General features: G+C 41.4%; 1 protein-coding gene across 5 annotated transcripts in view; it reads right to left on the bottom strand.

Annotated features, from left to right (window-relative positions):
• Positions 1 to 1,630: 1,630 nt before the first annotated feature.
• The window catches only part of FBLN5 (fibulin 5), a 55,740-nt gene continuing 44,045 nt past the window's right edge, over positions 1,631 to 13,325 (bottom strand). For all 5 annotated transcript variants that reach the window (XM_040600020.1, XM_040600019.1, XM_040600021.1 and 2 more), the window contains 6 exons: positions 12,517 to 12,633; positions 11,442 to 11,561; positions 8,516 to 8,638; positions 7,847 to 7,973; positions 4,777 to 4,972; positions 1,631 to 2,747 (listed from right to left, as the gene is read on the bottom strand). In XM_040600020.1, coding sequence (XP_040455954.1) covers positions 2,586 to 2,747; positions 4,777 to 4,972; positions 7,847 to 7,973; positions 8,516 to 8,638; positions 11,442 to 11,561; positions 12,517 to 12,633 — 845 coding nt within the window. In that variant the 3' untranslated portion in view covers positions 1,631 to 2,585. The remainder of the gene's footprint in view (positions 2,748 to 4,776; positions 4,973 to 7,846; positions 7,974 to 8,515; positions 8,639 to 11,441; positions 11,562 to 12,516; positions 12,634 to 13,325) is intronic.

The raw sequence follows: 13,325 nt of genomic DNA, 5'->3' as shown, positions 1-13,325 counted from the left end.
GGGCTTTTGAAGCAATAGGAAAGCTTTCTGCATATTTAGAGTTTTAACATCGTTAATGCAAGACCCTGCCTGCCCCTTATCTGCTCTCTGGGCCACCAGAGCCTGCTTGTTTCCCACATTTCACTTCCATCATCGGGTACACATGAGCACTTTTAGCCCCATTGTAACAAACTAGCGTTCCTCCTTCCTGGTCATCTCTGTTTTCCCCACCAAGACTGGGCTATATGATGAGCCATGATACACTCAGGAAACACATTCTTGTTTCTGATATTTCTCTGCACATTTCTGCTACATTTATCTCCTCCAAGTCGGCTACTCACAAAACTCATTGGCTTCCTGCCCTCAGCTTGGCCCACTAAACTCTAGAGCCAGGCTCCAGCCTATTTGTTTTTACAATAAAGGACAGCCTGTGTACAGAGCTCTGAGCCACAGGATCCCAGGTCATTGTAACAGCACAGAGGAAACATTAAACCATTGAGAAATGGAAGCTGCTAAAGCACACTCAAGTGTTTCATTGCTGTGAGCCATTGCATCAGGGCTTCCTTCAAGCTGAGTACAAGTAAAAGGAGCAGAGTCATTACTAAAGCTAGGGAAAACCAGGTCCAGACTAACTCACAAAGCTTGTTAGGAACAAGAGTCAATTTTCTGATTGTGTCACGCAGTCTGATGTGATAACTTTCTGAGTCTGTATTCTTCCATTTAATACTCCACTTTAACGAGGACCTCACATAACGCTTTACTCTGCTCCAGCCTGCTCACATTACAATCTTCATAAACTCCTTTTTCCAAGTAGCATTAAACACTTCCAGTCCTCAGAAAGGTGAAGCAAAGTTTATCTTTCCTGCCCTAGCGATGCTGGGGAGCAAATAAGCCAATACAGCAGGGGGAAGAAGCAAAAGAGCTTGCTTCCGAGAAATTTAAGAACAAGGCATAAGAACCCTCATCCCTACTGAAATAAAAGGCCAAACTGCCAGTGGCTTCAATAAGGTAAGCATTATACCTGCAAACTATACTTTTTTTTTTTTTCCCCAAAACTCCTAAACATATATATAGATTTAGCTTAGCACTGTGAGGCCTCAGCTGGAATATTTTTCACAGTTTTGGGCACTGCACTTTAAAAAAGATGTGAACCAACTGGAGAGAATCCAGATGAGAGCAACAAGAATGATCAAAGGTCCAGAAAATGTGATGTATGAGGAAAGACCAAAAGAATTGGGTTTGTTTAGACTAGAGAGGAACAGTCTGAGGGGAGACATGACAACAGTCTTCAGACATGTTAAAGACTGCTGCAAAGGGGAAGATAAACTGTTCTCTTATTTCTACTGGAAGTAGGCTAAAAAGCAATGGATTTAAACTACAACAGTGGAGATTCAGATTAGGAGAAACTTTCTGTTGGTTACAGTAGTTATACCTGAGAAGACATTGCCTATGGAAACGGTGGGATCCCATTGTTTGAGGTCTGGGTACTGGTATAGTGGGGTCTGCTTTATGGCAGAGGCACGAATGAGAAGACTGGTCCAAGTCCCTTTCGGTGTATTTTCCCCAGTGTTAGGAATGTAGGAGAGAGACTGCACATGAACAGGACGATTCATTTTTTTCTAAGGAATTCGGACGGGTCTGAGCTGAGTGGTCCTTGAACAGGAGATTTATTGTAGCCTTAACTACAGAGTTAGTATCACTACCTTATAACCATTGCAAACTGTTTGCAACTATCACACTCAGGGAAACAGGGAAAAATAGAGTTCTGGTTCTTATCTGCTCTGAAGTCCCTGGACACTATTCTGGCAGTGGAGACCTGTGTCAAACAGCCTGGGTGTAAATAATCATAACATCCTAAATATTGTAAAACATACCATCCAGTGATAGATTTCTATGAACTCTGTTATATAGAAAGATTTAATACAGGAAGGAACCCAAACATGTGACACTTTGCTAGAAAGTAGAAGATTACATAGTACAACATGTATTTTGGAATGAATTTACAATGAATTTTAACTATAAAATAGAATCAAAGAAAAAACTGGTGAAATTAAGACAAATGCAGGGTGAATTGAGGCAAAGTGCCTGACTGATAATTCCAGAGATAATTGGGAATGTAAATTAGCACTTCTGAGATCCCTTGTTTCAATAGTTGGCTTTTTGTTTCTGTGTCTGCTTGCTTGTCTGCTTTCCATTTATAATGAAAAAAAAAAAGAAAAAAAAAAAAAGGCAAGATTGCAAAAGCCAGCTTTTTCCTCAGTTTCTTTGGTGCTTTTTGCTAAGCAGCCTTGGGGCTACAAAGGTTCACAGTCTTTCAAACATAGACTCATACCCTAGAAGCGTTTACAATGGAAAGAAGAGTCCTTAAAATATATGACCACAGAAAGAATCATACGGGATCTGCTGACAATGTATCTTCAGATGTCTGCATCCTGGTAGGGGCTGTGCATGAAGAGGCCTCCCTCCTCAGACAGGCATAGGTCACCGGGTCTGTGGAAATACTGATTTGGTTTGGAGCTGCTATACGTACTGGCTTCTGAGGAGAGAGTTCTGCAGAGGAGGAACCGCCTCTTTTATTTTAATGTTTCCAGGACACAAACTCAGGTTTAGAAGGAGTACTGTGACACGTATATCCTCAGCCGGATGACAGAGCTTCCTCTGAAGTTGATGACAGTGTTAACAGTGATCATTTCCAAGTCCAACTGAATGGTACGGGGCCCCTTCACGGGGCGGGTCATTACCAGAGTAGCACTGATGGGTCCTGTTTGCTGTGCACAAAGCAAGAGAAAGCAGGTGAGATTTTAAAAAACAGCTCTTGAAAACTATTGTCTCACTATGGTCTTCAAGCAGCTGAAGTAACTGTTTACTGTTGCATTGTTTCAAACCACTGCAATTCAGGGGAGAGAGAGCTTCATTTCAGCATTGGACTCCATTTCCGTGTTTTGTATGAACTATCACCTTCTACAGTTTGCAAAGCCATTGCAAGCCCTGCACACAAAAAGAGCTATTGAACATAGAAATTTGCTATTGTCCAAAGGGAAAAAGATGAAAACATGGATTTAGGGTATAAACAAGTAGTGACACTTTTTTTTTGGTGTGAGATTTATTTTGTTTGATGAGGGACACTTACTTTGAAGCAGTGAACACCAAGAAGGGGTTATGTTAGCAGAGCCTGGAGAACAGATGTTCCTATGTGAACAGGATCAGGGTTTGTTGTCTAATTGCATATGTTAACGTCACAGAACCTTAACCTCTGAAGAGACCTTTGAATATGCAAAGGGCACTTCAGAAAATCTGTGTTTTAGTAAGTGGAAGCAGACCTTTGAAGTATCTGGCCAGAACAGTAGATTATGAGAATTTAAAAATCAGAGCTTCTGACGTTAAAAACAAGCGTAATTTGTTTTCCAGCAGAAACTGACGTACACAAATCAGGACCTGTTTTACCACGAAACCGAGCATTTGTGTTATCTCCGATCAGAGAAGCCTGACCAAGCTGGAAGGAGGAGCTGGGCGGGCTGCCCCGGCTGGGCCCTAGGCCCTAGTGCCTCAGCCCCCGGGGAGCTGCATCCTGGGATCCTGCTTCTCCCCAGTGCCCCTGGCTTGCCTGGCCTTGACTTGCCTTCTTGCTGCTGCTCTCGTTCTTCCCAAAGTACCGAGTAGGCACCACTAGCTAGCTGCCAGCCTGCAGTGGGATGGGTGCTGCTGCTGGCAGAGGGGAACGGACAGCTTGTGCAAGCATTTTAGGTCATTTTAGGTGACAAATGAATGGGTGTGTGATAAATAAATAAAACAAAACTAGCAGATTTGAGCAATGCTGGTTGCTGGAGCCTTAGCATCTGGTGTATTGACCCAGATGATAAGGAAAGGTCAGTGGGATCAGTAATGACTTTGCAACAGGAAAGCTCTTGTGAGATGTAAATGATCATTCTGGGACCACTTCTCACTTCAGGATTTTGAAACATTTTCCTTTTTTTACAGTGAGAATCTGAGGCTTTTGTGAGAAACGTGTACTGGAGTCTATCACACTACCAGTTTCTGTGAGGTATGGGAACCGTCAATAGCCACTGAACATCACTCAGTGCGAATATCAAAGTCAGGTTTTGCCTAGGCCTAAAAATCAGCCTTGTGAATGTCACCATCCCTGGTAGCTGTGCCTCATTCTGTGCAGAGACTTCCCGTTACCCCTGCATGTCAGAGATGCAGCAAAGATTGGGGAACAGAGATGTCTTCTGAGGAAAATTCAGATTAAAAAAACAGTAGTTGTGTTTCCTCTAACAGCATCTGCATAAAATGTGTGTTCTCAATGGAAAAAATACATAATAAATGAAAGCAAAGAACCCAGAAAGTAATTTCTTGGGATAAAGGGTTGGGGGTTTTTACTAATTTTTTTGGTTTTCAGGTTTTTCAATTTCCAAGGAAAGCCTTAATAAAACAAACAAGAAACATTGACTCTTTTAGTGACAATTACTGATTGCCCATCAAATAAAAAAAGGTTTGGCATAACAAACCTTTCTCTTGAGTGTGGGAGACCTGGGCTATTCTTAGACATGGGAACAGCCCTGGACTTGCCTGAACCTTAAGTGTCATAAAACAAGCATGTTTGCTTTGGGTAGGTTACCTTCCTGAAAAAGCCAGCAGCCCCTGCAGATCAGCACACTGCTCTGCATGTCTACATGTCAAAATGCCTTATACTGAAGGTTTAAATGATATTAATAAAAACCTGAGTTCTGCTACCAGAAGAATATTCAGCTAATGAGAAGATACTCTGTGTTTTCTCTCAGTGAGCACCAGACTTACCCGCATGTAGAATTCCCTGCCCTCATTCCCTGACTTGATTTGGAAGATGTAGTACGCTCCAGGGTAGCGAGTTGTTGCTTGCATCTGAAATATGTCAGAGGGCACAGACCGCCCGGACACCATATCCATCACTCTGTACAAGATGGTGAATGGCTGATCTCTGCAACCGGCATTTTCAGCTGGACACATGCAGCGGCTAATTGTCAGAGATAGGATTGTCATCAGGGGTTACAAATTGCTGTAATATCTGATTCTTTATATGCAAATACAGCTGCATAAATAAACAAACAAACAATGTTGTCTACTAGCTAAAAGACTCAATAAAACTTGTAATGAAACTTTTAATGAATTTTCTCCCTTTTAGTATTCTCTATATTGATATTCTGGCCTACCTATATCCCTGCCTTCTTTTTCTTGTCTTCTAAGCCAAAATATCTTGGCATCCTTTGTCTCCTTAGATCCCTTGAAAACCTGTACTTCCTTTAAAGCAGCTCTGCAGATGTAGAATAACCAGTACATATTTGTTCTGGGAGCAATTTAAACTGAACTGTCCCCAAAATAATGTTAAATTTCACTGCTGATGCACATAAATGTTGTATTCTTTGTTTAACAGCCTTTTATATACTACATGAAAACATACACTGAGACATCCTGGACCAAACCAAAGCTCTAGCATCAGATGCAGAACCCTAAGGAAGAGCAGGATAGCAAGCCCAGTGGATGAAACTTCCATCAACAGCCCCCAGTGGTATGACTCGGGAAACTCTTGAAACAAAGATGTCTTCTGTGTATTCATCACACAAATGCCTTAATGCATTTCTTATCCATGTCCAGCTTCCCCTTACACCTACATGAGTGTTTGGCATCCACAGTCCCCTGCAGCTGGGAGTTCTGCAGCCCCCTTCACCTCTCTCTGCACTGCCCCTTGCTGACTTTGATGCTCCCAGCTTTCCAATGAAAGGAGAGAGGCCAGTCAACCTCTGCAGCTCAGGGTTTCATATTTGACCCTGTTAATGGCTGAAGAGTCCTAACTTAATTGTTTTTCACAAGACAGCTGTTCCATAGTTTTGACCATCCTCATTGCTCTTTTTGAACCTTTGTCCAGTTATATGTCTTTTGAGAGGAGGTGAAGGAACTGCACAGCATTGAAGATATGGTGTGTGCTCTAATGATATTCTCTACCTATTAACACCTCAAATTCAGATTGCTTTTCTGACCCCTAGTGAGTACTGCAGATCATGGAACTATCCATAACAACCCTCAAATCTCAGTTTGGACGGATTATGATCAGATCAGTGCTCTTTATTTAATTGTGATTTTGGGATTGTCTTTTTACCTTACATTTAACTACACTGAGTTTCACCTGTCATTTTTATTGCACACTCATTGAAGCTCCTTCTGCCATTCTTTTCTACCCACCCTTTTCTCTACTGTCTTCAGACACTGTTGCAGACTTTGTCCATCTCATGTTTTTTCCTTTTTCCCACATTGCTTACAAATACATTGGACAAAGTAGGCCCAGCTCATGCCTCTGCAGACCTTCACTGTGAAAGCTGACAATTCAATACTATATTTCTTTTTTATCTTTCAACCTTTTATTCCTCTGTACCAGGGACTTCTCTCTTACTTAAGGCTGCTTAATTTCCATAATAACCTTATTTGAGGTTCTTTTCAGAAGCCTTTGGATACCCAAACAGACCACTGCAGCCCATGTGCCCTAGCCACATGCTGCTCATTTCTTCGGAGAACTCTAATAAAGTTGTGAGGCAGGACGTCCCTTTAGAAAAGCCATGTTGGGGAATTTACTGGAAAAGATTTGGGTCTTTTTGCCAGTTTTTTCTATAATCTCCACTACTGACACCAATTTCAGACAGTTCATCTGGCATGCCCCCCATAAAAAGGCTCCTGGCATTGCAAACACCCAATTCCTTCCACAGAAAACACAATTGCAAGGAATTCACTTGGCTTTTATATTGACCACTTCTAGACATATGCCACAAATTGAATGCAGTCACATCTAGACTGCCAAAGCCAAAGCCACCAAACACAGAGATCAAGAGTTCTGGCGCAAGCTGATCTGCAAGGACTCTGTAGTTGGGCTCTGGGGAATTTAGATGCAGAGGCTTCAGATATTCAAATTCCAGTTTAAGACTGCTACCTCTGAAGGTAGGTAAACCCAGAACTGGAAGAAAGGAATGTGTTCACTCCTCAGCTGCCCTAATTCCAAAAGGAATGTAAATATATGAATAAATTATAATGGAAAGAAGCTGATTCTTCATCTCTTGCCTTTCTAGAAAATACATTAGGCTACCAAGCAATCCCAAGTAATTGGGTTTAGTGCAAACACTATGAATGAAATACCACTGGGCTGCAATATATATAGATCTGTCTGGAGATGAAATATTTTGAGCCCTAGGCAAATACCTACAAAAATGTAAAAGAATCAGGCAATTTTTACAAATGTGGGATTTATTTTTTTTTTGCTTTCTCAGGTAATTCCAAATTTAGACAGTAACAGTGCCAACAGCCCTATCCAGACATATCCACTTTCTGGACAAGGCAAATCAGTCTGTGGATTTTTCAGCTCTTTTAACCTTTAAGCAGTAGGGAACTACTTGTATCCTGCTATAACTGTCATCTAATATTTTAAAGTACTTCCCAGACACAAGCTAATTAATATTTACAGGAAATACTTACACTAATAAACAGGCTGCATTTGAGCATATATGAAACTCAGTTAGTAATGTAAGTAAATGTCTCTTATTACATTACAAACTTTGCTGTTTTCTTTACTCACTGATAAAAGTGTTTTTCCAGTCTAACTTCCCACACATCTGAGTATCATATCATCATATACCATATTATATCATATCCCACCTGATGACCTGGTAAGGAATTGCAATTTATTATTTCATAAAGCTTACCAATGGCAAATGTAGCAACAGCATGTATGCATAGCTCTCTAGACACAGTCCACGGCTGCATCATAAAAATGCAGTGTATTTGGTTCACTCTAGATACACTTCACACAGATACAATTCACTTTTGTGGCCCTGGGTAGGTTACTTACTTCTCATTAATCTGGATATAAGGATCCTCGCATCTTACTGGGTCTAAACATTTATATTCTCCTGGGATATTGAAACACGTTTGCTGTGAAGTGCAGGTGAAGTTTCTGGTTTCACATTCATTGATATCTAAAACACAAGAAACAAGAGAAAGGCTAAAGCAGGGAAATATGTGTAAGGTATCACCCTTGCAAACTGGTTTCCATCTTAAGGAATTGCCCCAAAATTCATAACAGTCTTGCACCATGAGAAGTGGCTTTTTGATAACTGGCCCCTCTTTTAAGATCAATTTTTACTCCGTTAATTTCTGCTTATTGGAGTGCTCCCATCTGCTAAGTGCTGCAAAAACAGAAAAGACATTGGCTGCTCAAGCTCTCTGACCTTAGAGAATGGGAAAACTGAAGAGATGTGCAGCAGAGAGGAGAGCATCTGAGGGCTTTCCTGCGCAGCTGTTTCCTAGTGAGTAAAGTCTTATTTTCATATCAACATACCAATTCACCTCAGTGGGATTATTCACGTGATGACATTCTTACCAGAATTCCATAATTGGCCCCTATGAGTATTTCACTGTGCAATGCCAACACCAAGCATCTCAACTGAAAACCTCTTTCCAGACACAAGACCTATTTTCTGGTCCCCTCAGGTTTTAATCAGTGCAAGAATGTTCTTACCTTGGCAACTTCTGCTATCGTCAAGCAAGTTATAGCCTGAAGGACAGATACAGTAGTAAGAACCAGGCGCATTCACACATTCGTGCTGGCAGAGGAACTCTGAGAAGCTGCATTCGTCCATGTCTGCAGTGGTAAAACAAAGTTTAGTGTCTTTGGCTTTACAGTCAAAAGAGCAGTCCCACAGGCAGGTGGCCATCCAGGCTATGTGCCCATCACCCCAGCTGGAGGCTGACACCCCCCAGCTCCCTAGAGCTCTGCAGAAACCTGGCAAAATGCTATACAACAAGCTGTTGGTTAAACATTTTTCTCCTAGGGAAACCAAAGCTGCTGCTGAACACAACGTGTGACTTTTATTTATTTATTTTTCTTTTTGAATACCTGTCACTAGTTGGCTGTTTTCAGTTCTGTTTTACATCAGAGATAGAGCTACTCCAACAACAAAGCTGCAACTGTAATTTGAAAGGAAAGACTTGCCAGGGTGGTGTTGGTTCCTTTTTTTTCTTTTTTTCTGGAGAGCAAACTTCCCGTTCCCAGGGCCACATGAGTCCCAGCAGAACTCCTGCAGCCAGCCCTGGCTATTTTATGTTTCTTAGCCTCTAACCAGTTACTTCCAAGGCATTCCAGCAAGACTACAGAGCTCATCCCAGCTTGTGTCAGACCTACTGGAAGGCCCAGCCATCTCCCAGATACCCAGGAAGCTAAGCAGTCTGTCAAATCTCTGATTGAAAACAGAAACTGTGCTCTTTTCTCCTTGCACTCATGAATTGAACAGTCATTGTATTCTGCAGATCTGTGCTCGAGCGAGAAAGACGAACTTCAGAGCTGCACATGGAGGCATCGCTGACTGAGGGGAAAACACATGCAAAGGCGCTAGACTGAGGGAGGCTGCAGTTAATCATTTCCTTATTTCCCCTGTTCTGGGGAAGAAAGAAACAAAGGCCAGAGCCCCAGCCAGGAACTCCCAAGTTCTTATTCCCAGCTCTGACATGTTGACTCTCCCAGGCAAATCACTTTTACTCTTCAGACTGAATTTCCCTTTCTTCTAAATTTGGCTTAGTCCATTTATCTACTTCTGATGTTTTGTGCAGATGGATTGGAAAGTATTTGAAGTCCAAATATGTCCAAGTGGCTTTATGGCTGCAACCACATTATCAAAAAGGAGATGAAAGGAACCCTACACCTACACAGTCCTGTTACTGTGTGACTTCCCCTAGCAAGTTCGCTGAAAAAAACACCTTCCTGGTAAAACACGGACTGGGGCCTGACTCCATAAAGGGACTGAGATATCACCCACACCCTCTAGGTGTCCTAGCCCAGACCTCCAGCACATCAGATTCATATAACCTGTGCTCAGCTGCTGTCAAGTGCTGGAGGGACTTAAAGCCCGGAGGGTCCTACATTTCTGCTGCTGACCCCACACAGGACACACACACCTTTGCTGTTCCTGAACACTTCTGGCATTCTGCTGACTACCTGCAGAGGACCAAATGGTAGGTATTTCACAGCACACCTAATGCATATGCAAGACCTCTGTGATTAAAAAATAATGCCTATGTTGGGAAAGGCAGGTTGAAATCTCTGCCTCTCTCCTTGAATTGGGATAGGGATGCCTCCCATCTTCAAGGTAAGCCGGCTGCTAGACCATGGGCTGTTGAAGTACATCTGAGTCCTGGGTGTCTCATAGGAGTGTCCTCCTAAGCAGCCATTCCCCCTTGCAAGCCTCAGTGATGTCTAGTGATCACTTGTGAAGTGAAAGAAGCTCATCCAGAGAAATCTGATCAGCTTTGACAAGCATTTTCTTGCACAGAATTCTCAAGAAAAGGTTTTCTGTTCTAAATCTGGGTGGTGGAAAGTCCCTTTTGCTGGCTTAACTCTCAGACATGAATAAGGCTCAAGTACCACCTCTTCTATCACCATTTTGTCCTGGCAATGTTTATATGGCATTGCATTGAACTTAACTGGTTCGGGCCTCAAGCTAGCTCAGGAGCGCATAGAAGGGTGCAGGAGTCTAACTTAGAAGCGTAAACTCCATCAGAAAGCAGAAAACTTAAGGCAGGTGTTGCAGCTGAAAATGTTAAAAGTGAAAGACCCTTTAGAGATTTGAGTCTTTGTTCCTTCCCTTATAACAAGGAGCTTTGCAGGGAAAAACAGCTTTGGAAACACTAATCTATACACATACTGCATATAACATCTTCCCCCTCAGAAACAGCATATTACATCTGTTTACTGTAAATTAAAAAACAAGTATTTTCCAGTGCATTTTTCCTTCCAAGAAATATTGGCTGGATTCTCTAATTTTATCAGGCTGTGGGAACATTAAGCACAGAAATAAGTTTTGCCTTCAATTAAAATAAAGCAATAAAATAAAAACAAAAACAAGAGAGGAAAAAGTATAGTGACATAAGCACAGCTTCTTCTGCTATGTGCTGAACAGATTAGCAGTACCTGTACTAAGAAACCATACTGTTTCTGAAGTGTAGCCAGAGCCATACAGGGGAAACTGAGGAAGATTTCAGGCAGAAGTGTGCAGTAATAAGAGCAAGAGGAATATATGCATTCAACAGACAAAGTATTTCTTTAATCGTGGAAGAATGTTCTAGGACTATCCCTACTTTACTTGCTCTAATAAAGCTTCCTGTTCAGCATTACAAAGCATTTTCTAACGTTTTGCTGTTATCTTGGAGCTTTTTAATAATTAGCTTATTTCTTTAAAACCATTTTTAAAGATGGCAGCCCTCCTCCATTGTGCTTTTCTGGTTATTTGCTATGTGCTTTAACTGGAAGGTCATATGAGTTGCTATCCTGCTGCTAACCATGTACCAAGGCAAAAAAACTTTTTAAAAAGCATGTACAAAACAATACATTGGAAAAAGAAAACTTAATAGAATTAAAGAAACTGAAACAATAAATAACTAAAGACAGTTACCACTGCAGTTAACTCCATCAGCTTCCAGTTCATAGCCAGGTTCACAGCGACAGAGAAAAGAGCCGTAGGTATTGACGCAGGTCTGAGTGCAAGGGTTTTCACTTGTACATTCATTCACATCTATGGGAAACCAACAACCAATGCATCAGTGGCTTCTCCCCAAACCCTATTTTCAATTCACTACAGTAAAGCAATTCAAAGAGATTAGCTGTACAGTCAGAATGAATTGTTCTGAAAACATATAACCAAGTCAGTATCGTTTATTGGGATTCAGGCTGGTGCCTGGAAATAGCATGTTGGAAACACAACATGTGTGGAAACAAAGCATTTTGGGAATGTCTTCAATCTAAAAAATAACACAGAAGATGGGGATGAAATATTTATTACAAATGCTTCTGTCTTTATCCTGCAATTTAAAAACCATTGAACAGACCTGAGACAAAATGCAGCAGGGTTTTCTTGAGGACGATAATGCAATGAGGAATGGTCCTCATGGTTACCTAGGGCTAAGACAAAACCAATTTTAATTTTTTTTCCTTTTAGGACAATAGCAGCTTCTGGCCGTCATTAGCACTGACTTTCCTTCAGCATGTGGAAAGATGCTCCCTGTTTAGCTAAGGAGAGGCTTTACAAGAGGTTGTGCTGGCTCTGATTGAAGTAGCGCATCACAGCAAAAGGTGGTCTAATGCTCAGGATTCTAGTCTGGAATTTGGGACAGTCAGATCTAATTTACTGATCTGACAGAGTTTTCCGGTCTCAGGTGGGTCATGCAGCCTCAGATTTTGAAAGTAAATTCAGTGCCTAAACTCTTGGTTATTTCAGTGAATTGAGCAACTCTGTATTTTAGGGGTCTTGGGCCTGTGTGCATATTTCTTCTGATACATCGGTGATGTTGCACCCGTACCCCTCTGAGATACTGTGAAACTACAGAAATATCTCAGGTTGACAAACCAGATATGAACATTTTCAAAAGCAATGTTGAGAAGGTTACTTGTATTCCAAAACCTAAGCAAGTTTTAAGGGTGTTGCTGGGTTGGGAACAAAGATTTCAGTTGTGGTTTACCGCACACAGTACCTTGGCATGATCTTCCATCATCGTTAAGGGTAAAGCCTGGGTTGCACGTGCAGGAGTAGGAACCAGGCACATTGGCACACAGCTGCTGGCAGTAGCCGTAGCGACATTCATCTATATCTATAGATGGGAAAGATGAAAAGTAGAGTGGTCTGCATTTTCACATGACGATGCAAAGCAGCAAACACACTAAGTAAATGGTACCAGTAACACAGCATAGTGGTTATGGATATAACAGCCAAACTTTCAGGTGTTCAGGCCCAGAGTTATAGATAAAATACACCTCTACCATGAAGAATGTAGTAATGCATTTTTATCCACAACGGACATCTATCAGTACCTCCTATGAACTGACTGTCATTGCTGTAATTTTCGGTGTAATGTGATGTCATCAGGAAGCCCAGAGTCAGTCCCTTTAAGCAGCTACCTTGAAGCACACCTGACACCTGGCACAGTCTGTCAGCACAAGCACAGCCAATGTTGTGGCAAAGTTTTGTCAGAATCAAGATAGAAACCTTTTTTACCTCCACATATACCAAAGCTACTCACTAGAAAAGCATTAAGTATTTGCTACTAAATACATCTTTTAGAGAGGATATTCTTTAAAGACTTTTTTCTGAATAGTTACATTGACTTTTTAGATCAATTTTTGACGGACAAGTTATAGACTCTAAAATATGTAAACAATAAATGTAATTCCAAAATAATGGTTTGGGCTGAATTGCAGCATTAGCAATACATGCAACTGACTGTTGCAAAGAAAATGCTCTAAGATACATGTGATGGTAAGTGCTAGAATTTTGCCCCTGGAC

Source organism: Falco naumanni, chromosome 7, assembly GCF_017639655.2.
Source record: "Falco naumanni isolate bFalNau1 chromosome 7, bFalNau1.pat, whole genome shotgun sequence".
Classification (NCBI taxonomy): Eukaryota; Metazoa; Chordata; class Aves; order Falconiformes; family Falconidae; genus Falco; species Falco naumanni.
Note: the sequence above shows the minus strand (reverse complement) of the source record. Positions and strands in the feature narration are given on the sequence as shown.